General features: G+C 59.8%; 1 protein-coding gene across 5 annotated transcripts in view; it reads right to left on the reverse strand.

Moving 5' to 3' along the window:
- LOC116455329 (receptor-type tyrosine-protein phosphatase V-like) overlaps positions 1-22,997 on the reverse strand; it is a 40,846-nt gene extending 17,849 nt beyond the window's left edge. The window contains exons 1-18 of one of the 5 annotated variants that reach the window (XM_032133032.1): positions 22,909-22,997; positions 16,959-17,038; positions 15,854-15,908; positions 13,225-13,491; positions 11,552-11,821; positions 10,775-11,041; positions 8,818-9,090; positions 7,838-8,098; positions 7,076-7,348; positions 6,412-6,681; positions 5,581-5,850; positions 5,163-5,435; positions 4,678-4,950; positions 4,011-4,280; positions 3,358-3,630; positions 2,292-2,564; positions 1,495-1,767; positions 180-449 (exon numbers count right to left, since the gene is read on the reverse strand). In XM_032133032.1, the coding sequence (XP_031988923.1) occupies positions 180-449; positions 1,495-1,767; positions 2,292-2,564; positions 3,358-3,630; positions 4,011-4,280; positions 4,678-4,950; positions 5,163-5,435; positions 5,581-5,850; positions 6,412-6,681; positions 7,076-7,348; positions 7,838-8,098; positions 8,818-9,090; positions 10,775-11,041; positions 11,552-11,821; positions 13,225-13,491; positions 15,854-15,908; positions 16,959-17,024 (4,177 nt within the window). In that variant the 5' untranslated portion in view covers positions 17,025-17,038; positions 22,909-22,997. Of the gene's footprint in view, positions 1-179; positions 450-1,494; positions 1,768-2,291; positions 2,565-3,357; positions 3,631-4,010; positions 4,281-4,677; positions 4,951-5,162; positions 5,436-5,580; positions 5,851-6,411; positions 6,682-7,075; positions 7,349-7,837; positions 8,099-8,817; positions 9,091-10,774; positions 11,042-11,551; positions 11,822-13,224; positions 13,492-15,853; positions 15,909-16,958; positions 17,538-22,908 lie in introns of those variants that run through there. The other 4 variants (XM_032133033.1, XM_032133034.1, XM_032133036.1 and 1 more) reach the window with 4 other exon arrangements.
- Positions 22,998-23,586: the final 589 nt, after the last annotated feature.

Genomic DNA, 23,586 nt, shown 5'->3' on the forward strand with positions numbered 1-23,586 from the left:
GACTAGCTTAGGGAGCCAATGGCTACCAGAAGGTCACCTTGCTGGCTTTCCCCATCTCCCACCACAAGACTTCCCATGCCTCTGTTGACACTCAAGGGTCGATCCAGACTTGAGACCACCCAGGTGTTTCTCCCCCTTCCAGCCTGCCCTGCTGCCTCCCTATGGCAGCGTGTACCCACCCATGGGCACTGCCAAGGGCTTGGTGCTGCTCCAGTACGGCCCGGCCACACAGCTCAAGGACACAGAGTAGTTCCTGCCCGGGATCAGCCCCTGGAGGAGGTGCTGGACTTGTCCTCTGCCCAGGGAGTGCTGCCAGGGCAGCGAGCTGTTCCGGGGGTCCCGCAGCCACAGCTGGCAGTCGTCCTGCTGTCCAGAGACACTGCCCCAGGAGATCAGCATTGTGTTGTTCCCTTCAGCCACCGCCGAGAGATTTTGGGGAACTGAGGGAGCTACAACAAAAACCACACCAGGAAGAGTTACTGGCATGCATTCTATTCTACAGCGACACAAGCAGGAGATGGGTGACAGACAAGGAGACTCCACATGCTCAGTGATAACATTCCCGCAGCTGCTGTTTGCCAGAAATGACCTCTAAGTGGCAGCTGAAGGACATACAGAGTGAGGAGCGTGGGGGAGATGGATTCTTCTTCCTGCTAATTAGCAAGTTTCACTAGAGACCTGCCCGAAGGGCTCTGCACATGACTCCCTGCACCCTGCCAGGGGATGGCTGAGCGTGGGAGCAGGGACCGCTGGATTCCCCAAGCAAAGTGCAGGGGCTGTGGGGACAAGCACATGAAAAGGCTTATTGTGCTTATCTGCATTTCCACATTCCTTAAAAAGAAAAAAAAAAGCCCATCCTCCCTTTATACCCCATGCCAGCAATTCTCGGAGTGCCTGGAAGAAAGGCAGCAGGAATGGTGGGGTGAAGCCTCATGGTCCCCCAGGCTGTGGGTGTCATCTACCAGAGCAGCACTACTGCCATGGGACCCTGTGCTCTTGTTCAGTCACCCGTGCCTGGAGGAGCCAGACTGTGCAAGCAGGGCGCCGTGGGCCGGAGGCTGCCTCCTGAAACAGCACTCGTGGCTGCCAGGCCCTCCCACAGGCAGCAGCACTGCCCTGCCTGGCTCTGCCACCCACCAGGGCTTGTCCAGCCTTAGATCCCATTGCTACACTGGTACATCCCACCCCATCTCATCTCGTCCCACCCCATCTCATCCCACCTCATCTCACCCCATCCCTGGAAATATGCAAGGTCAGGTTTGACAGGGCTCTGAGCAACCGGATCTAGTTGAAGATGTCCCTGCTAGTAGCAGGGGGGTTGGACTAAATGGCCTTTAAAAGGTCCCTTCCAACCCAAACCATTCTCTGATCCTACAGCTCCCAGGCAGCAGTCCTGGCTGAGTCTCTGCCCCTTCCCACCACAGGTGCTGAGCCCACCCAGGTGGGAAGGCTGAGCCTCATGCAAGATGCAGAATCTCCGGCTCTGACACTTACTTGTCCAGTCACTGATGTTCCCTGCGGAGGCTGCATAGGGCCCTGCGATGGACAGCACTTCCAGCAGGTATTTGTGTCCTGGAGCCAGGCCAGAAAAGGTGAATTTGCTGGTGCCTTTCCCAACAGAGACATTGGCTGCCACAATACCTGACCCCGAATGATACAGGAGGAGCCTGTAACTGTCTTGTCCTTGGGGTTCGGCTCGCCAGGACGCGCTCAGTCTGTTGGGATACCCCTGGTTCGTCATGTACACATTACGGGGTGCCAAGGGGTCTGGAGAGACAGGATGGGAGACATGTCAGCAATGGGCCCGGGGACATTGCCTGGGTCTCTTGGCAGTGCCATCAGAAGGGAGGCACCACGTTGGACAGGGCACTTAGCCTCGACTGTGTGGAAGCACCCAACAGCCCAGAGGAAGCTTAAAGCTTCTGCAAACTTCTCTGTGCTTGTCTGAGCAGGGACAGCCCTGTCCCAGATGGAGCCAGACACCTGGGGAGGGGTGAGGAGAGAACATGCAGCCAGCCAAAGGACAAGGAAGGTGAACGCCCTGCCCTGTCTGCTGCTCCCTCCTCCATGGCTCTCCCCAGATGCATGGCTCTGGAGCTCCAGCTTCCCTCACCCAGGCTGGTGGAGCTGATGATGGGAGTGCTCCTGTCAGCACCTGCTCAGTGCCATGGCACTGACATGCCCCAGGCAGGGCTTGGGGTCTGCTATGAAGGTCAGTGGGGCCATGCTCTTGGCCATGAGCTTTTGTGACTGCCCAGGAAGGCACACATCCCCTCAGAAAAGGTACTCACATGTCCAGTTGCTGACATTCCCTGCAGGTGCCCTGAAGGACCCAGCCACAGATGCCACCTCCAGCACGTATTTGCTTCCTGGGGCCAGTCCCGTGAAGGTGAAGTTGTGGGTGTCTCCCCCAAGCGAGGCTGTAGCTGCCACAGTGCCCAGTCGTGCGTGGTACAGGGTCAGTGTGTATCCATCTCTGCCCCCGGCCGTGGCTCCCCAGGCCACGCTCAGCTTGTTGGGGTGCCCTGTGCTCAGCAAGCGCACGGAGACCGGGGGCAGCGGGCCTGGGGAACCAGCACACCTCACGTTAGGGACCGGACACCGTGCAGAAGGAAACAGACACCCGACGGGTCACTGTGCAGCAGGACAGGTGCCCCCTGAGGGAGGATCCCCTCTGGCCCATGCCTCCTCATCCTCATTTTTCTCTCTTCCACTCCCATCTCACCTCACCTTTAATGATGCTCACCCCTACTGGTGCCTCAGATGCCAACCCCTGCTCATCCAGGTCACCCTCATTCCCACAGCCCAGTGGGAACGCTTCACCCTGCTGTGTGCACACGTGTGCTCCCACACCCTGCTGCCCAGACAGCACCGGCACAGCCTCTGTACTCTGACCAGCCCTAAAATCTTAGCCCATCAAAGACCTGCTCTCCTGGGAGGACTGTGGAGTGGCTTATTGTACTCCACTGATTAATTTCATGAACCTTTATGGCAAGGTGGTTTCTACCTGTGGGAGGAGACTCAGTGAGTCTCCTGTACACAGGTACAGTACAGGTGCCCTGTACACCTCTGTGCTCCTGTACACAGGGAGATGGGTCAGCACAGGCAGGGAATGTCCCAGCACAGGCACATCTGGGCAGCCTTGTTTCATCAGCACATCCTTGTGCAAGCCTACAGCTGAACACCCCAGTGCCATGAGGGCCCCTGCACTAACTGCTGTGTGTCACACCTGTGCACGGCTGTGTGCACATCTCCAAAGCCACCAGGTCCCCTGTGAACCTCCCAACTCTCTTCAGGACAGCCCAGTGGTGTGGTATCTCCCACCCCTCTGCAGGGGACAGTGCCCCAGGTACTCACATGTCCAGCCGCTGATTTTGGGTGCTGCTGTCTGGTACTGTCCAGCTGTGGCAGTGGCTTCCAGGGAGTACTCATATCCTGGGGCCAGTCCCGTGAAGGTGAAGTTGTGGGTGTCTCTCCCAAGCGAGGCTGTAGCTGCCACAGTGCCCAGTTGTGCGTGGTACAGGGTCAGTGTGTATCCATCTCTGCCCCCGGCCGTGGCTCCCCAGGCCACGCTCAGCCGGTCAGGATGCCCCGTGCTGAGCCAGCGCAGGGCAGCTGGGGGCAGCGGGCCTGGGGAGGAAACACAGGTCACTGCCAGGAGCCACATCTGGCCTGAGCTCAAGCAGATGCCCCACGTCTGTGCCAAGCCCGTGCTGCAGGAGATGGGTCAGCTCCACCAGGTCCCACGGGCTGGCTGTGACTCTGTGGCAGCTGCTTCCTCCCTGGCTGCTGTCTGAGACTGTGGATCACTGTGGATGGCTGCCAGGGGTGGGGTGTGGCACAAGATCAGGCACAGACTCCTCATGCTACGTCCAGCAGGGAGTAAGCACTGGGTGCTTGCACAGGTGGGAGAGGAAAGCAGGAAGGCTACACCAGTGTGGTCTCTGACTAAACTGGGAAGGGGAGATCTGGAAAAGAACACCTGGCTGTAAGGAGAGCATCACACTCACGTGTGCAGTGGGTGAGGTTGGGGGTGCTGGCGTGGAAGGGCCCAGCTGTGGCCCTCACTGCCACGCTGTAGCGGGTGCCAGGGCTCAGGCTCCTCAGGATGTGACTCCTGGCATCGCCACCCAGCACCGTGTGCCCGACGGGAGCGCCGGAGGCTGCGTCACCAACATTCACTACGAAGCCTTCTGCCCCTCGTCCCACCACTGCCCAGGACACCACCAGCGCTGAGGCTGCAGGGCTGCTCAGGGTGAGGTTGACAGGGGCCAAGGGATCTGGAAAGCAACATGGAGACAGTCAGTTACCCCCCTGCTCAGTGCTGAGAGCTGCCTGCTGTGCCCAGGGGCCCTCCAGGCGGTGGGCAGGCTGGACCAGAGATCCTCTGGAGAGAAGCTGAGGCACAAAGAGCCAGGCAGGGCACATGACTTTGAGTGTATCGCCCCTGGGGTCTGCAGCTGGATGTGGCAGGGGAGATACCCAGAGCCTCTGGGGTGGATGGGGGGATTGGCTCTGTGTCAGGGATAGAGTGAGGGCAGTGAGCAGAGAGGTAGGACCATTGAATAGAAGCTGTGGGCACAGCTTGGGATGGGGAAGGTGGCAGAGGGTGCTCTGGAAGGCTCAGGTGGAGGCTCACACCGGAGCACTGTGCCCAACCCAACCAAGCAGACTCACATGTCCATTGGGTGACATTGATGGAAGAGGCTTCTAATGAGCCTTTCACAGCAGTGACCTGCACAGCAAACTTGCTGCCTGCCTCCAGGTGAGTCCAGGTGCAGTTCAGGGCATCTGCACTCAAGGTCTGGACCGGAATCCTGCTCTGGGTGCTGAGGCTATACAGAGTGATGCGGTAGTGGTCCCTCCTGCCCGGGGGCTTCTTCCAGGATGTGTAAAGCTCTGAGGAGCTGCCTGGGTTGGTAAGACTCAGGTTTGTTGGTGCAGCAGGAACTGTGAGGAAAAAAAGACACGAGTCAGAGAGGAAAAAATCCACTTCTGAACATGCAGCCATCTTGGTACAAGGAGGCTGTGAGAGGCACGATGTGACTACAGGCCAGCTTCACCAAGAACCAGGCCAGGGTGCCCTCCTCCTCCCCTCCTCTCATTTCCTCTCCCAGGTGCCAACACTGATCCCACTACCCGTGGGTGTCACAGATGCTGACCTGTGCAGCAGGTGATGTTCTTGGGGAGGGAGCGGTAGGGTCCAGCCACTGCCCAGATCCCAACAAGGTAGCACGTTCCTGGTTCCAGCTGTGACACAGTGACATTGGTGCTGTCCTTCCCTGCTTCCAGGGACCTTGGCACTGCAGAAGAGCCCTCCTCAAGCACGCTGAGCAGGTATCCATCCCTGTGCCCAGGAGCAGGCTCCCAGTGCACAGCCAGAGCCCAGGCTGTGCTGACAGGACTGGCAGACAGAGAACGAGGAGGCAGTGGGACTGTGGGAGAGAAACAATGTCACTGGGGACAAACCTGGGGTGCTCAGGACAGACTTTAGTTTGGGAGTGAAGCTGGGAGCTGGAAGACTGTGAGCATCCAGACAATGTGTAAAGGCTGGTGGGAGCAGGGGAGCTGTGTTTCTACCAGTGTAGCCGATGGCAGTCTGAGAGGAGATGCGGTGAGGCCCAGCCTGGGAAATGATCTCCACGCGGTACCGGGACCCTGGCACCAGCCCCTCCAGGTCGAGCTGGGTGACTCCACGGGGGACAGACACATTCCTGATGATGGACAGGGACTCGGCCACTGAGAGCTGTACCAAGTGATCTCTGCCACCTCCGGATTCCACCCAGCTCACGTGCAGCTCCTGGGGTTTCCGGCCAGGCTGCACACTCACGTTAGCCAGGGACAGTGGATCTGGAGGAAAGCAGAGCATGGACACCCATGAGGTGGTGGAGGAGCCACCTGGAGAAGCCAGGGTACAGCCTGCACCTCTGCCCAGGGCTCAAAGAGAAGTGGTGGCACCTGACCACCAGATCTCCTGCTCTCCTGGGGGACATGCAATCTGCCTGTGCATGTCCCCAGGGTGCTGCTGGCAGGCAGGTGCTGAGACCACTCAGCTCCCTGTGGGCTGCCCTGCTCCATGGACAGGAAGCAGACAGCCTATACAGGTCTCTGTGCTTCCTCTCTCACATCCCCCTCCCACTAATCCCTGGCTGGCCTTGAGATCACCAGTGGTCTAGGCAGAAGGTTCAGCTTGACTGGGGAAAACCTAAGCTGGGGAAAAGGGTCTTTTGGGGCCCAGCAGCTAGCACACAGTACCTAACCTATGACATGTGCTCTGTCTTCCAGGACAGGGAGCATGCAGGTCTCACCAGAGCCCTCCCTCCACCCAGACAAGTTTGTGTCACTGCTAGTCTTGCAGGCAGTGCCAGGATGTCCCATCCCCGCAAGAGACTGCGAATACTTCTGACTCACATGTCCACTCAGTGGCAAAGTGTGACGAGGATCTGTATGGGCCAGCAAGGACAGTCACCTTCAGGAAGTACTGAGTGCCAGGGGACAGCCCCAGGAATGTGAAGTTGTGGGTGTTTGGCCCCACTGAGGTGTTCCTCTGTGCTGCATGGCTCTTGCTGTAGAGCTGGAGGTGGAACTGGTCCACGTCACCAGCAGCCTTGTCCCAGAAGGCCGAGAGCCCCATCGGGCGCCGGGTGTTGGTCAGGGTCACGCCGGCCGGAGCCAGGGGGTCTGAGAGAGAAGAGACACCTGGCCAGTGAGAGCTGGCTGTGGTGTGGGGGCTGCACACCCTTCTCCTGGGCACCCTCCACTGCCTGTGCCTGCTGGGGTTGGGTCAGGAGTCAGCCCTAGCACACCAAATCCAGAGCAGCAGACATGGGAGTGGGTCCCCACCTTCCCCTGGGTGCTGCTTGGAAATGTTTTCTGTTTGGTGATGGGTCCCTCCTGCACTGCAGGTCCTTTTACTTCCAACATGGCTGAATGTGGCTCCAGTTGACCTCCCATTCTGTCTATGCACCCCTATCCCTGGTTCCCCACCTCCCCACACCACCTGTGAGCATTCTGCTCTGGTGGGCAGGTGGTGGTTGTGACCTGCAGTAGGGTGAGGTAGGACTGTCGCACTCACACGTCCAGTCGGTGGCCGATCGCACCGGGGATCTGTAGGGTCCAGCCACAGCAGCCATCTCCAGTGTGTACTGTCGCCCAGGGACCAGGTTCTCCAAGGTGACATTTGTCCAGTCATTCCCCACAGTCACATTCCTGACCTGCACCTGGGACTTGGTTTCCCAGAGGGTCCCTGTGTAGCCAGTGCTGCCAGAGGAAGCTGCTCTCCAGGAGGCTTGCAGAGAGGTGCTGTGGCCCCCACTGCTGAGGGTCAGCTGCTCTGGGGGCAAAGGGTCTAGAAAAGAAAAGGTCTACAATCACCTGGCAGAAGTGCAACTCCAGATGTGCTGGGGCAGGAGCTTCTTCCCTGGGAGAAGCTGCATGCAGGTGCTTTGACCACTGTCACTCCTGCTGACACCCACACACCAGTCTGGCAGGGACTGGGCCAGCACACTTCAAACTGGCACAGAGAAAAAATTGTTCTGGTTCTGGGGCAGGTGGTGGGTGGTGGAGGGGGTGGCTCAAGGCAGTGGCAGCCTGAGTAGCGCCATAGGAGGGTGGGCTGAGGAGAAAGGCACTGGGCTCAGCTGCCCCTTGTGCCTGGTGACTGGCAAACAGAGCAGGGACAGACACATCCAGCAGCACCTCTGCCTCCTCCTGAGCCTTTTGCCCAGTTATTGGATGAAGCTGTAGAAGACGTGTGCTGTCAGTGCCCTGAGGTGTGACATCAGGGGGAAGGGAACCCAGTGGGGATCCAGTGGGAACCCAGGGCTGTGGTACTCACATGTCCAGTTGGAGATGCACCGGGGTGAGGATGTGTAGGGACCAGCCACAGTGCTGACCTCAAAGGTGTAGAGGGTCCCAGGGTGGAGGCCCTCGTAGGTGAAGCTCGTGACACCCCTGAGCAAGGAGCTGTTCTTCACGGGGTGCTCTGCGAGGCTGAGGGCCAGCAGATAGCCCTCCCCCATCACCTCCTCCCAGCTGGCCAGCAAGCTGTGGGGGCTACCCTGGCTGGACAGGCTCACGCCAGATGGAGCTTGTGGTTCTGCAAGGGAAAAGGACAGCACAACACAGGGCAGTGCATCAGGCAGGAAGATTGCTTTCACGAGGTATTTTCTGCTTTTCAGATTGCTCTAGGTGACCCTAGAGCAGAGGGGTTGGACTAGATGATCTCCAGAGGTCCCTTCCAACCCTAACAGTTCTGTGATTCTGTGACACTGCAGCTGTCTCCATCCCACACAGGGGCAGCCGGGACTGCAGAGAGAGCTCTTAGTGGCCCCAGCACCACAGGCTGGGTGGGTGCCTCCCCACACTGTGTACAGCTTCCATCGTCCCTTCCCGGAATGACAGCTCTGGGACAGCACCAACTGTGGCTCCACAAGTCACCCAGGAGAGACTGGGCATGGGGAGATGCTGATCTGAGAGGGCTGATGGTGCTTCCCTGCCCACCCACCCAGCTGTGGTGAGGGGAAGGGGAGAAGCTGCCTGGAACCTGCCGAACACTGAGTCCAGAAGGCACGAAGCAGGATCTGCTCTTGATTTGTGCCTGATGCTGGCACAAACCCTCCCAGGACCTCTGAGCCCACCCTCACCAGGAACCGTGGGGAGGCAGATTTTGCTGCTCCAATCCACAACCTGCTCTTGAGACCAGGTGTCACATGTGCCCTGTCCTTGCGCCTGCCTCCCCCTCAGCCCCCTGCAGGCAGCAGCCCCTTCATCGGGCAGCAGGAACAGCCCAAGGGCCACACATGGGCTTATGCTCACCTGTCCAGGCTACTGTGCTGTGCGCTGATGCCCTGTACGGCCCTGCCACCGCCACCACCTGGACAGAGTACTGCTGGCCAGGGCTCAGCCCGTGGAAGGTGACATGATCGTTGTCCCCACCAACAGAGATGTTCCTTGTTGGAATGCTGTCCTCTCCTTCTCGCAGGGTCACCAGGTAGAAGTCCCTCTGTCCCCCTGGGATACTCCAGCGAGCCTGCAAGGAGTTCTGCTCCTCTGCACTGCTCAGGGTCACATTGCCAGGGCTCAGGGGGTCTGGAAGGGAATAGGATTGTGTGAGTCAGGATTATGGGGTACCCTGTATCCCATATTCTCCTGGGCCTCATTCCCAGCAGGGTTACGTCCAGCCTCAGACATCCTTTTGGAGCGTGCCATCTCCACTCCCCAGCACAAGCATTCCTGGACTAACAAGAGTCCAGACAAAGCTGGCAGCCTTGCTGAGAAATTCCTGAGAGTCTCCCTCCACTCCACTCACATCCCACCATGAGCTTGCTGATATTCCCAGGAACTGGCCTGGACCAAACTCCTGGCCAGACGCCCCGGCTTGTGCGTCTGGCACGGGGGAATTTTGTTCAGTGGAGCAGGTCAGAGCCGCAGACAGCAACAGCAGGAATCAGCCTCACTCCAGAGCAGAAACAAACCAGCTGGAGCTCTGGAGGCCTTCCAAAATCCCATCTGCACAGTCAGCAGGGAGCAGGCTCCAGCTTCCTGGGCTGGCAGGTGGAGCAGGAAGAGTTGGAGACTTGACACCTGGTGGCACCAGGTCCTCCCAGCGTGCACTTGACCAGTGTCTGGCCAGTGCCAGGACAAGTCACTGGCCACAGCAGCTCTGAGTCTGCAGCTTGGCACCGCCATCGTTTGAGGGTCAACGCTACCTTGGTGTTCAGTGTGAACCTACTCTGCCCTCTCTATTTCCCTCCTGGTTTTTCTGGAAACATCTGGGAGAGCAAGTTCAGGACTGGAACTTTTTACTGTGCTGTGGACATGGTGTCACTAGCAAAGTCCCCCTCTTCCAGGGTCCTCATCAGTCTGAGGCCGGAGCAGAGAGTGGGCTGGGGGAATGGTGCAATAGTCCCCACACTGTTTTGACCTGCCAGAGGCTCCTGGATTCCTTGGCTGTATTTGCACAGCACCCATCATGTTGGGAACATCCACCAGGATGAGTTTATTAGGTGCTACCACAACACGTCCTTGACAGCAATCAAAGAGCACCAAAAATCCATTTCATAGAATCATAGAATTGTGGAATAGTTTGGATTGGAAAGGATCTTAAAGCTCATTCATTCCACCCCCTGCCATGGGCAGGGACACCTTCCACTATCCCAGGTTGCTCCAAGCCCTGTCCAACCCAGGCTTGGACACTGCCAGGGATGGGGCAGCCACAGCTGCTCTGGGCACCCTGTGCCAGGGCTTCATCACCCTCACAGGAAAGAATTTCTTCCTAAAATCTAATCTAAGTCTCTCACATTTTAGTTTAAAACCCTTCACCTCTTGTCCTATCACTGTCTGCCCATGTGAAAAGTCTTTCTTGCTTTTCTATAAGCCCCTCCAGAGGCCTCCAGTTCAAACCAGCTCAACTGCTGCCCCCCTGCCCCATTTTTTCTGCTGCTCCTGTACAGCCCTGAGGCACATGAGGGCCAAGCCCCAGCAGCACTGAACACCAGTGGGATCTGCTGCCCTTCCATCCTTCTCCTTGGGGAGAGACCACAGGCTGCTCCCACTGCATCCCAGGGGGAAGCAGGCCAGCACAGGGAATCCACCTGCTGAAGGGATTCACTGGCCCCACTACAGCAGTACCCCAGAGCTGGGTCCTGGAGCAGCTTTCAGCCAGGTCCAAGGAAGATCACCCTGTGCACCCGAGACTCTGGCAGGAGGCCTTTGGATTCAGAGGCTGGACCAGAGGCAGGGAGAAAGCTGGGGTCACCAAGTTCATACTCACATGTCCAGGCAGTGGCATTGGGTCCCACTGCGGTGTGGGACCCAGCCATGGCGCTGAGCCCCAGCCAGTACTGAGTGCCGGGGTGGAGATGCTGGAAGGTGTAGCTGGTGAGGCCCCTCCTGGCCGACAGGGTTGTGCTGACCTTTTGGGTGAGGAGGTTGCGGAGCTCGAGGTGAAGCCAGGCAGCCCCTGCAGCACCTGCCCAGGAGGCGACAAGGCTGGTGCTGGAACCCGGGCTGAGCCTCAGCTGGGTGGGGATGGAGGGAGCTGAGGGGAAGAGCAGGACACAATGAGGCTCAGCACTGGGGCCGGTGGTCCCTGGACCCTCCTCTCTCCCCAGGGGCCTCTGTGCCCACAGTTGCTCTCTATGGCGTGGGGGCTGAAGGTCTGGTAGGGGACTACCCTCCCGTGCCCCCTCCCATGCAGGTTGGGGGGCCCTTGGGGTCCCTCCATACTGTCATGTTCTTTCAGGCTGCAGGGCAGAGGGGTGGGAGACTGGGTAATGCAGCACTCCTGCAGCTCTCAGCAGCCAAGAGATCCAGGACCCCCAGACTGCGTCCCTCCCTTGGGAACACACAAACCCAAGCTGTGGGTGCTGCAAGGCAGGCCCAAGTTTTCCCCTGAAACACTCCAGCTGCTCCCCACCATACACAAGCTCCCCATCCAAAGCCTGGAGACCTCCTCTCCTCACCAGCCCAGCATATGTGCTGCATCCTTCCTGCCAAACCCCTTCTACCACCCCTTCCTCCTTGGGCAGGCACACCCATCCTTCCCTACCTGTCCACTGGTGGATAGTGGTGCTGGCCTGGCTGGTCCCAGCCAGCGTGCTGACCTTCAAGGCATACTCGCTGCCAGCCAGCAGCCCGTCGAAGAGGAAGGTGGAGGTGCTGGGCAGGAGGGACACGTTCCTCACCAGGGTCTGGGAGTCGCTGTGCCACAGGGCCAGGCGGTACCCGTCACGCTGGCCGTGCCCATGTGCCCAGGCTGCTCGCAGCGAGGCAGAGCTCCCGCCGCTGCTCAGGCTCAGGTTGCGGACAGCTGACGGACCTGCATCGGACATGGCACAGGCACTGCTGGCTGCTTGCCTGGGGGTGCCTGACCTGGCAAGCTGCTCACAGGCTGGTGGAACTTGCCTTTGCCTGGTGAGGTGCTGCCAGCCAGCTTCACAGGACCCAGTCACAGAATCACAGGATGGTTTGGGTTAGAAGAGAACTTAAAGCTCATCTAGTTCCACCTCCCACCATGGGCAGGGACAACTTCCATCAGACCAAGCTGCTCCAAGCCCCGGCCAACCTGGCCTTGGACACTTCCAGGGATGGGGCAGCCACAGCTTCTCTGGACAACCTGTGCCAGGGCTTCATCACCCTCACAGGGAAGAATTTCTTCCTAAGATCTGATGTAAACTTCTCTTCTGCCAGTTTAAAACTCTTCCCTCTTGTCCTGCCACCATCTGCCCACGTAAAAAGTCCCTTTCTCTATTTTCAAATCCCCTTTAGGTACTAAAAGGCACTTCAAGGTCACCCTGGAGCCTTCTTTTCTCCAGGCTGAACAACCCCATCTCTCTCAGCCTGTCTCCAGAGCAGAGAGGCTCCAGCAAGGATCCCCGAAGCACAGCCCCATCACCTCCCTCACTGCTCACCAGCCTCCCATGGGCTGTGTGGGCTGCACCATCCCCTTGGATCAGTCTCAGCAGTTACTCTGAACTGAGCAGGGAGGCTTGGTCAGGGCCAACATATAAAGGCGAAGCAATCGTCACCTGGAAGCTTACCTGCTGCCAGGTCCTCTGTTCCTGCTAGCCCTGTGGGTCCTGCCACCTGCCTTTCTATGAGAACCAGCTTCTGCTTCCGCCACTGCTGCCTGACACCAGCCCTTGCACTGTCCAATCTCCTCCCTCCAGCTCTACTCTCCTTTGCTAGGTTTCCCACCTTCACCTGCACTGATTTACTCAATGATCTTCTGGAGAGGTGCAGGCAAGGGCTGCCATCCCCACCTGAGTCGTAGAGCCACCAGCCCTGTCCCCTTCCCCAGCCCTTGGCACAGAGCAAGGCCTGGGGGTGAGCAGTGATTGACAGAGACGTGCCAAAAGTGTGGAGCAGACGCTCCTTCCTTGTAGCTATTTCTAGACCTCCAGCATGACATTTTCCACCCCTCAGCTCTCTGCAAGCCACATCACGGGCTGGTCCATCATTAGCTCCGTTATTGTAGGAGAAGATACAGCATGAACCCAGCCCATATAAAGTGCAGGGGCAGGACCCTTCCTCCACAAGGAAGAGGGAATGACCCCTGGGACTCTGGGGACCAAGGAAGGACCCTGGTTCTTGTGAAAGTGAGGAAAAGCCCAACGACCCCACAAACTAGTAGGACTCCAAACAGCACAACGATGCAAACAGCACAACACCCTCCAAAGCAGCACAACGATCACTGGTAGGAGCACTGAGATGAGCCCTTACTTGTCTGTGCTGTGATGGTCTGGCTGGTGGTGCCCATGCAGGCCAGCACGGCTGTCACCTCGATCTCGTAGCGTGTGCCAGGGGTCAGCTCATGGAACCAGAAGCTGGTGGCGTTGGGTCCAGCAGACCCATTCTGCAGCAGCGTGCCTGACTCCAGGGAGGAGAGGGCAAGCAAGTACCCCTTGGCACCTCCCTCTGGCTCATCCCAGGACAGAAGGAGGGAGTCTGACCGGTCGTGGTCACTCACACTGACATTCAGGAGGGTGCCTGCAGAGGCAAATCCGAAACCCTCAGCAGGGAGTGGTGGTGCTGGGTGCCAGCCTGCAGGGCCAGCTCCCAGCCACCCACCCTTGCTGGGTACACCAGGCAGTGGCCACCACCCCGACCCCGAGGGCTCTGAACAGCCTTTGGCAAACACAAGAATGTTCAGAAACCTTCATGGACTCAGGTCAAAGGAAGCTGTCAAGGGAAGCTGTCAAAGAGATGCTCCTAAGCATGGAGCATCTGCTCCACTGGAGAAAGACCAGAAGGCTTCAGGTCATCATGTGCTTTGTCCAGAGAGTCCTTGTTTAAGGCAGAGAAGTTCCCTGGCTGGGTATAATCCATTGCTCACCACCTGTGTTGGCTTGAGCCCCCCAAAAAGATGTTGAAGGCTCTGGGTCCACCATGGAGAAGCAAGACAGTGGCCAGTTGGGGGGCAGGATGGATATGGCAGGGGGGCCATTCTGCTCCCTGCAATAATCTCTGCCTCTGTGTGGGCTCTGACAGAGAAGGGGGCAAAGGCTGCTTTGGGGGGACCCAGACAATGAGTTGCCTCCGTCCTGCCCAGTTCAGAGGTGACATGGGAAGAGTGGGACACTGCACACATGGAGGAAATGTGGGACCAGACTGGCCCCAGCCCGTGCTGAGGTGTGTCCCTGCCTTGCTTGTGCTGCAGCAGCCAGGTCAGTGCACTGGGGCTGTGGGGCCAGTGCTGTGGCATCCCAATGGAGAGTGTCTGGGGACAGGGAAGTGGCAAACTGGGCTTGGCCTAATTGGTGGGTCAGTGGCCGAAACTGCTATTGAATTCCTGCCCTTAAAGCCGCTCAGGAACCACCTACACAACAGGAGCCAGGCAGAGCCTGTCTGTCAGGGCCAAGCTGGCAGAGTGACCAGGGCAGGGTCCATCTCTGCCTCCCAATGCCTCCAGCAGATTGTTACACACCCCCATCCTCAGCCTTGCTGTCAGTCATGGAATCATTTAGGTTGGAAAAGCCCTTTAAGATCATTGAGTCCAACTGTTCCCCCAGCACTGCCAAGTCCAGCACTAACCCGAGTCCCCAAGTGCCACATCCATGAGCTCTCTGTGGCTCTCAGCCTTTGGAAAATGCCAAGAGAGCTCTAGTGCTAGTAAGACATTTGTGTAATAATTAGCACTTAAAATTTATGGTGTACAACACGTTATGACAGGCTTACGTAGGGTCTGGCAGGGAGACAGCATGAACCAAGCACAATGACTGCCCCAGAGGTCTGCCCAGGGGCACCCTTTCCACAGCCAGGGAGGAGCAGTGGGGTGAGCCCGGGGCAGGGACACCTTTGGCACGGATCAGGAGCTGTGTGTGTCTTTCCCAGAGCTGAACACTTCCAGAACTACATGCAAATTCTGTTCCATGCAATGCTGTGGTTTGGAGCCTGCTGGTGAGGGCAGAGGGACCAGAGGACATCAGATGGGACACAAATAGGGGCATGTAGTGTCCCTGGGAAAGGCCTTCTCAGTGCCATCCCTGAGAAATTCAAGTTCATGTTTAGGATCAGACTGCTTAGGAAGGGTTGGCTGAATGTAGCTGGGTGCCCATGAGTGAGGTGTCTGTACCCGGGCCAGCTGCCCTGGACTACCCTCGCTGTCAGCAGACACCCAGAGCACCAGGCACAGCTGAGCTCCTCCTGAAGGCAACCCACAGGTCTGTGTCCTGCCTGGAGTTCAAGCAGGGATGGTTTGTTACTGCAGGCTCTTTCTTATCTCCTGAAGGTATGAGTTCTCAACCTAGGCTTCTCTGCTACTCTTGAGTTTCCAGCAGTTTCACTGCCTGCCTCCCTCTGTCACCTTCCTCACATCTGCAGCACAAATGTACCTGAACCGGGCCAGAGGCCCGTGACCCCAGCACTGCTCTCATGTTCCCACTAACCCCATCGCAGACAGCCACATCCAGGTACACCCCATGCCCTGACAGGTGCCTGTGGATCATCCAGGTGATTTCTCACTGGCATAGGCTGATGCCATGTGGGCACTGTGCTGACTCCCGGCCCACAGCAGCTGTGGGGCTGCCTTACAGACTCTGATCCTACCCAGGCAACCCCAAGGCTCTGAGCAGGGCACCTATGGCTGTGCTGCTGCTGCTGAGCCCACCTGGTGTTCTGTGGAAGCAGGGAGCTTTGGAGCCTTGTCCATCTCTCACAGTGCCCCCATACAGATGGGACTGACTCTCCCCCTTCCCTGGGCATGATCTGTAGCTCGTAGTTAGCCTAAAGCAGAGTATTTACAAAGCTACTCAACTCCAAGAGTGGTCCAGCACATCTGCTCATCTCACCACTCCAGGTACCGAGACCATCCCACCCCTCTCAGCCTGGGAACCTCGTTCCTGTGTCTTACCTCTTTCACCTCGTGCATCCAGCCCTGCCTGTGCTGTGTGGTTGCATCCATCACCCTGGGGGATTGAAGGTGTCAAGTGAGAGAGGGGCAGGATGGGGGGGGGGGGGGGGGGGGGGGGGCTGAGCTGAGACCAACAGCTGGGAGAGGTGCCCGTGCCAGGCCAGGGGTCAGGCTGGCCAGGTATGGGTCCCACCCTGACATGGCATCTGTGGGCTGTGACCCCTTTTCCTAGGAGAGCCTGGGTCACTTCTCACACCTCCCTTAGCCACGGCTAAGGGAGACAGGGAGACAGACTTGGCAGATGCAGCTTGTGGGCTGCCCTGGCCTTTTGCACGGGTCCTGGGGCTGCAGACCAACACGGGGCCATGCCCACAGGGGAAGAGGCCACCAAACCAGCCAGAGCACAGGAGAAGATCTGGAGAGGGAGGGAAGGAGCGAGCTCTGGACAGGGCCTGGCAATCTCATTCCCTCTACACCTCCTTCCCCACCACGGGGAGAGCGTGGACGGACCACAGACTCCAGTTCAGCTGCCACCCCCCACGGGCAGAACAGAGCCCTCGGAGCCCCCAGCACCTTGCCCGGCAGCGGGGACACCCGTTCTCTCACAGCCTGCTCCCAGCAGGGTGTGCCCGGCTTTGGACTGGCGTCAGTTCCCCCCACGTTAAAGGAAATGTCTCCTGCCCACTCCCTGTCCTGCAACAAGCCACAGCAGAACTAGCATGTTCCTGGCGTTCTTTCCCCTCGGCTCTGCGGGCGGACTCATTCCGACTCCTCACCGATCGCGGGGCTTTTGGGAGAGGAGAGCGAAGCGGATGGGGACCCTTGGGAACAGCAGCCGGGCCACTGCCGGGCGAGGAGCGGCGCAGCCACGGCAGCAGGGACACGCTGCGGTCCCGGGAGCTGGGGCGAGGGGCAGCGGGGGCAGCGGGGACAGCGGGGGCAGCGGCTCTCGGAATAGAGAACACCGCTGATGGGGCGCAGCTGCACGGCCAGAGAGAGGCACCCGAAGTCCCGCGTCCTTCCCCGGCGGGGCAGCCCCTCGCGGCAGCGAGCTGCGGCCAAGAGCTGCGGAGCCAAAGAGGGGGCTGGGGAGTCAGGCGCTTACCTCTGCCAGGGTCCCTGGGAGCCGCGGCACCCACAGCACCAGCAGCGGGAGCAGCAGTGACCTCATGGGGGACCTGGTGGCTGCAGATCAGAGGGATGACAAGTTGGGGAGGGAGTGGGGGGGAAGGCAATTTCTTAGCAGTGGCTGTCCCCAGCCAGCCCCTTCTCCCACGGCTGCCAGGAGTCGCGTCCCCACGTGCTTTCCGAGCGCAGGTGGCAAGATAACATCAGTGGGGACCGGCCAGCGCTTGGCACCTCGGCCGGGCCCGCTGTCCCTGGGCAGGGGCAGAGCTCGCCTCCGGCCCGGGAGAAGCCCAGCGGGGGCGGCTGCCTCTCGCCGGGAGCATTTGCTGTTGTCCCCGCGGGTCCGTGTCCTCTGAAGTGACTCCGCAGCTGGCCCGGAGAGAGCGGCTGCGGGCAGAGCTGCCGGCTGGGGTGGGGGGCTCGCTGCTGGCCGGGGGCTCAGGGAACCTCGCTGCGGCGGGGGCTCTGCGGGACTGGAGCCCTCTCTGGCATCGGCAGGAGCTCCGGGAGCTGCAGCGGAGGGGCGGGAGGAGCGGGAGGGGAGGAGACAGGACTGGCGGCTGATGGCGGCCCCAGGCTGGGAGGGAGCGCCCGAACCAGCCCCCAGCGCGGGGAGGGAGGGAAGGAGGGCGCAGCGATGAGCTGGGATGGGGCAGGGGGCGACGACACGAGTGTGGCCGCGGGTGCTGTGCCCCCCGGCTCTCTGCGTGCCGCACCCTCAGACACCCTTCAGCTCTGTGGGCATTAATTCCTGCGCAGGTGCGGCCGGGGAGCGGGGGTTTGGGTACGCCGAGGGCAGGGATTGAGGGTGTTTCTGTGCCGTGTCCCCGCAGGCTGCGGCGGGCGGAGCGCACACTGTGGGAGACTCCTGGGAGTGGCATCTGGCGGGCACAGAGGTGCCCGAACCACGCTTCGCCCTTCTGAGGGGGTGGCTGTGCCCTGTGCCCAGGTGGGTAGGCGCTGTGCTTTGGGGGTTGCCTGGGGATCAGGCTGTGCCCCCGGGCTGCGTGCAGGGCCGTGCTCTGCGGTGTCTGTGCAATGCGTGGCAGAATGCCAGCTCTCATTCAGAGCAGAGATGCCATTGGCTTCACATCAGCGCTGGAGATCTGGGACAGTGCTGGAAGAGGTTCAGTGATGCATCAGTCCGGAAGCCAGTACAGCCTTTGTGGCCGTGGGAGTCTGTCCCAGTGGCCAGCACGGCCACCTATGGGGGTTATTCAAACTCTGCTCATTACTGTGAGCCACCGAGCTGTCAGAGTAGAACACATCCCCCACCTGTCCTTTGGAACACCAAAATCCCTCGACAAAAGACTCAGAAGTTTGTCAGGTGGGACCTGTGACAGACAGAACAATCCCCAGTATCTGGACAAAGACACGGAAAAGCTCCAGCTCTGCATGCAATTGAGAGGAGAGGGGGACACAGGGGACCTGGTCTAGGACCCATCTCCAACCCCGGGTCCATACCCCAACCCTTCTGACAACCCCCAGGCTGATGGAGCCAGCTGGGAAAGGGGACTGAGAATATGAATCCCCTTCCCTTTGCATGGGCGACAGTTAATTTCCCAGGTCCTGGCCAAATGGGACTGGTGCCAGGAGTCCGGGGCCGTGGTCACAGTCACGTTTCTGCAGAGGTCCCTGCCTGGAGTGGGCTGAGGATAAAGGAGCCCTGGCCCCGCAGCCCAGCCCAGCAGTGAGGGCTTGTTTGTCACTTCTGTCTAGGACTCAGATGTCCCCCAGCAGAAGGGTACAGCTCTACCACCAGAGCCTCTTCGTGTCACTCTGTCTCCAGACCTACCCTTCCCCTGCACCCTGAACACAGAGATCAGGGTGGGAGCAGAAGGCAATGCCTTGGCTCCAGCACAGGCAAGATTTTTAACCCTTAATGCCCACAGCTCGAAGGGCTGAATGCCAAAAATGCCGTGGGTGCATCTGCTTAAGTGATGGATGCCCAAGGTAAGAGCTCTGGCTCTTAGAGATCCCCTGATAAGCATTTGGGACTGAGATCCATTAGCACGTGGCATTATCAACCAGTGACACAGCCAGCTCTGGGATACCCATCCCTGCTGCTGGACACTGGCATGATGGGCAGCTGGCCACCCCCCCTCACCTGAGTGCCAGGTGAGTGCTCACAGGTACTGGGGGTGAGGTCCTCCAGCCCCTGAGATGGAGTACCTCCCAAGAAATGAGACAGGGGGAGATTTGGGCCTGATTGCTGCTGTCTCCAGTGGGCTGGGGACTGTTTTTAAAGGCCCCTTTCCAGAGCTGGGCAGCTGCAGCCAGCTGGGAGGAGACTGGAGCTCCTCGCTGCAGTGAGGGTTTGCCAGGTTTACCCAGGGGCCCAGGGCAGGATCAAGGAGGTTACAGCTGGCTGGTCCCCAAAACATGTTTGCAAAGAGGCTTTCAGTGGATGTCCATTGTGGGGTGCAGGCTGCCAGCACAGGTGACAGGGTTGTTTGCTCCCATGAGCAGCCTGGAGGGTCACCTGGAGGGTGGCTGGGATAGAGGCAGTGCAGGCAGCGCTGGGGACTCTGGTGTCCCTCGAGCGTGGCAGGTGATGGCAGAGCTGAATTCAAGGAGCCCCTGGCTGATGAAGCAGGGGCTGGCGGTGAGGATGGAGGGCCTTGCTGGGCTGAGAATTGTGACCCAGGGACATGGGACAGAAGGGAACCTTGATTATGAAGGAAAACCCTGGAAGGAGATGTTGCATCCCCCAGTGTCAAAGGGAGTGTCCCCTGCAGTGGTGGCACAGACAGGAGGTTTTCCCAGACTACAGAGTCAAGGTGGGGCTCCTGCAGCTTCAAAGCATACCAAAGAGCAGCTCCAGGCCAACAAGAGGACAAACCCAGTCACTGGAGTCCTGGGACATTCCAGCTGGGTTGTGCCTGCCCGGCCCAGCTGGAGAGAATCTGTGCATACTTACTGCACCTGCCTGGGCACAGCCTCTGTGCCCCTGCACCAGCCTCTCTGCAAAGCCAGCCATCTCCAGCTCTGGCCACAACCTCTGCTGCTGCAGCCCTGCACGGGGGCACAGCTCCACCATGGAAGCAGTTTCTCTGGACACTGGCTTGCCCTCAGAGCAAAGGGTCTGTTCTGCCTGCTCTGCTCTCTGGGCTGGGCAGCCAAGCAGGGACTCCTGGAACACAGTGTCTGTTCTCTCGGATCTTGCTGCCACACTGTGCCACTGCTCCGCACCTCCCCAGCCAGGGGAGAGCTAACCTCACTTGGCATGAGGATGGGCTTGGGGGGTGCCTTGCTGCCCCCCAGGATGGGATTGGCCTCTGAGCATGAACCAGGAAACATCCCAGCAGCTTTTGCAGCCTCTGCCTATCCTAGTGGCACAGCGAACTGTCACCCCCTGCCATGGGAACACATGTTTATACCAGCCCCGCTGATTTAACCTCGGGTCCCAGTGGCTGTGCTCCCTGAGCTCAGGGAGTTTGGGCTGTGGCTGCAGTGGAAACAGCCCAAAGCACTGTTGGGAGCTGAGCCCAGGGCCTGTCCCTGGCGCTGCAGGGCTCAGCAGCCTCCACACGGGACTGAAGCTGCTCATGCTGTGCCAGCACTGCCTCCCCCACGGCCACCCCAGTGACACCGTGCCACCTCAGGTAGGGACACAGAGAGAGAGAGCCCTCCTTCGGCTGGGGATACCACATCTCCCCTCCAATCACCCTTGATAGTGAAGCCTTCAGCTGTGCCAAACCCAAACACAACTGCAGAAGGTTTCTCCACCCAGCAGCTGGAACCAGGCCTGGAAACTCAGGGGCTGCCGAGTCATCACATTTTCCGCGAAGCAGTGAGCGCTACCGCAAGGCGCAGGGGGATGGGGACGCCCCGCTGGCCGGGATGGCTGCAGAGCTCGGCTGGCCAGGGCTGGGAGGGGACTGGGGCTCTGCAGCCAAGCCACTGCCTCTGGCAAGCGGCAGAGCCTCAGCACGGGACATGCTCATGCCCTGTGCTCCAGGGGGATCATCCAGGAGGAGAGATGGGAAAGGGGGCCCCCGACAGCATGCCTGTCACTGTGGTGTCAGGTCTTGCTTATGCTGAGGTGAGGGACAACAGCCACAGTGCAGTGGCAAAGGTCCTGCCTGGCAAAGGCTCTGGGCTGTCCTCCCGAGCAGAGCCAACCCCAGAGCAGAGTAGAGCAGGGTGCACCCACTTTGCACTCCATGCACTGGCCTTCTCTCCAGGTGCCCTGGGCATGGAGCTGGCAGCACTGGGTTTGTCCCTGCTGAGGCATCTCCCAGACTTGAGCATGGTCCTGCATACGTGGTGGGAGTTGAGGCCTCCCTGAGAAGCACCTGCTCGGGTGAGGATGGGCAGGGTGGACAGCAGAGTGCCCGCCTCGCCCAAGGGTCCCAGTTGTGTCACAGGGTCTGTGCGAGGTGACAGTAGCAGGTGATACTCCCAAGGCTGGGCACGGGCAAAGCCTTGCAGGGCCCCTGCCAGGGGGGCAGCATGTGGCTGAGGACACTCCCACAGGGACTCAGCCTACCACTCAGAGGGCACAGCCATGACCTGGTGCTGTGGGCAATGCTGTCACTGCACAGAAGAGCCTCTGCTGCTGTCTGAACATGCAGCCCTGATGTCTCCGTGGGAGCTCTGCCATCCCTCCCTGGGCAGGATTCTGCGCATCCAACCTGGCACCCTACGACAACATATGCCCAGGGGTCCCATGATATGGGGTACTGGTGCCACTGGGATTGGGCTGGAAACAGCTCTGGGGCTCCTGTCCTGCCTCAGCCCAACAACAACCCTTTGGTCCCTATCCCTCAGTCCCTCCCAGTGCCCACCAGCACTGTGAACTGCCCCAGGCCACAGTTTCTTCCCTTTGCCACTCTGAGGTGCTGAGTGCTGCCCAGGGCTGCGAGGGAGGAATGAGAGGAACAGGCTGCTCCCAGGGCAGAACCTGCAGAGGATGCAGGTGCTGCTGGGACCTCTCGCTTTGCAAGGTTCACACGCCATGGTTCTCCAACGCTAAACCCTAGAGCATGGGGATGCTCCTTCTCCAACCCCGTGCAAGTATTTAGTCATTCCCACATGGAGCCCTGCCAGCACCGCCGCTGCCTCCTGCCCCACGCTTTGATACCTTGGAACCCTTCCCATTTTGCAGAGGCGGGAGGGCAGGCAGGCAGGGGCGGACATCACCCCCTGCAGGGCAGGGCACAGCCACACTGTCCGGGCTGATGGACAGCCAAGAGTGGCAGGAGTGACTCTGTTACCATCACCTGGGTGATGCTCTTCGCTCCCCCCACTCGCTGCTGAAGCCCTGGCAGCTGAGCCCGGGATGCCTGCGGGTTCGAGCCAGGCGCCTCGCAGAGCTGGGAGCGCACGGCTGCGGTGACTCAGAGCACGCCCAAAGCCGGCAAAGCAGGGCAGACCTGCTCTGCACCCCCGGGGTGTGGGTGCCGCCCCTGGGGCTGAGCAGGCTCCGCTTCCCCTGGCCAAGCAACAGGCACCCACTGGGGAGGGCTGAGAGCAGCCTGGACAGTGCTGGCCCCAGATCTACTGTGAGTATTGCTGGGGCAACACCTGGCTCCAGAATCACCCACCCAGTCACCAACAGCCTGTGCAATCCCGTGGGACTCTGCTCCCACCCTGTGATGCAGTGCCAGCACAGGCTGGCAGCAAGGGTGCCCGATGCTGCAAGGATGCCGTGCACACGACGCCAAGAAGCCACAAAGCAGCTCCCAGTGCCCACTTGTGCCGCACCGTGCCGAGGGGCCCAGCACCAGATTCCCCCGTGCAGGCACAGCCACCGAGTGCCAGGCTCTGCTCCTGGCACAGCCGTGCTCGGAGGCTGCCCATCCCCTGCCGCCTTTCCCGGGGCTGTGGCATCAGATTTGCCCTGCACCTTTCCCTGCTGCACACATCCTGGCTTCAACCATGCATCCGGGAAGAGCGAGAGGGACAAAGAATGGGAGTCGTACCTCAGCTGGTGGGTGTCCCTGGCGTGGTCCACAGCCCGTTCCTGCGCGCCTGGCGCGTGCGGTGTCAACTTGGCACGCTCACACTCGCCCGTTTACTCTGCTTGTGCACGGCCCTGACGTTCAAGTCTGGGCTGGACCGGCGGGAAGGCCCGCCTGGGCTCGCCCAGCTCTCAGCTGCAGGATGCTGGGGAGGAGGGATCAGCTGGACAGGGATGTCTCCTGTGGCCCCTTGAGGGCAAGGGTCTGCACTCTGGAGCAGGAGCTGTGTGCCAACGCTGCAGGTTGGGCATGGCTCACTTCTCCCCGCACCTTGCCAGAGTTTGTCCCACATGCTGTGGGTTCAGCCAGGTGCTGGGGACCCTTGGTCATGGTGAGCATCCCCTCGTGCTGCCGCTGCAAGGAGGAACAGGGAGAGCCCCAGGACAGTGATGAAGTCAGCACAGGCATCCAGCCCATGCCCCAGCCCTGAAGGTGTCTGAGGGTTGTGATTGCCAAAGGCTTTGCTGCCCTGAGCCCCATCAGACCAGGCACCATCCTGGCCTCTCAGTCCCTCATCAGGAGGGATGGAGAGGAGCTGGCACATTGGCTCAAGAGGTGCAGAGCATTCCAAGGGCTTGTCCAGAATGGCATTTATCCTTGCCCTGGGGAACGGGTGGCAGCTGCTCCCAGGGGGAAAGG

Source organism: Corvus moneduloides, chromosome 24 (genome assembly GCF_009650955.1).
Source record: "Corvus moneduloides isolate bCorMon1 chromosome 24, bCorMon1.pri, whole genome shotgun sequence".
Taxonomy (NCBI): domain Eukaryota; kingdom Metazoa; phylum Chordata; class Aves; order Passeriformes; family Corvidae; genus Corvus; species Corvus moneduloides.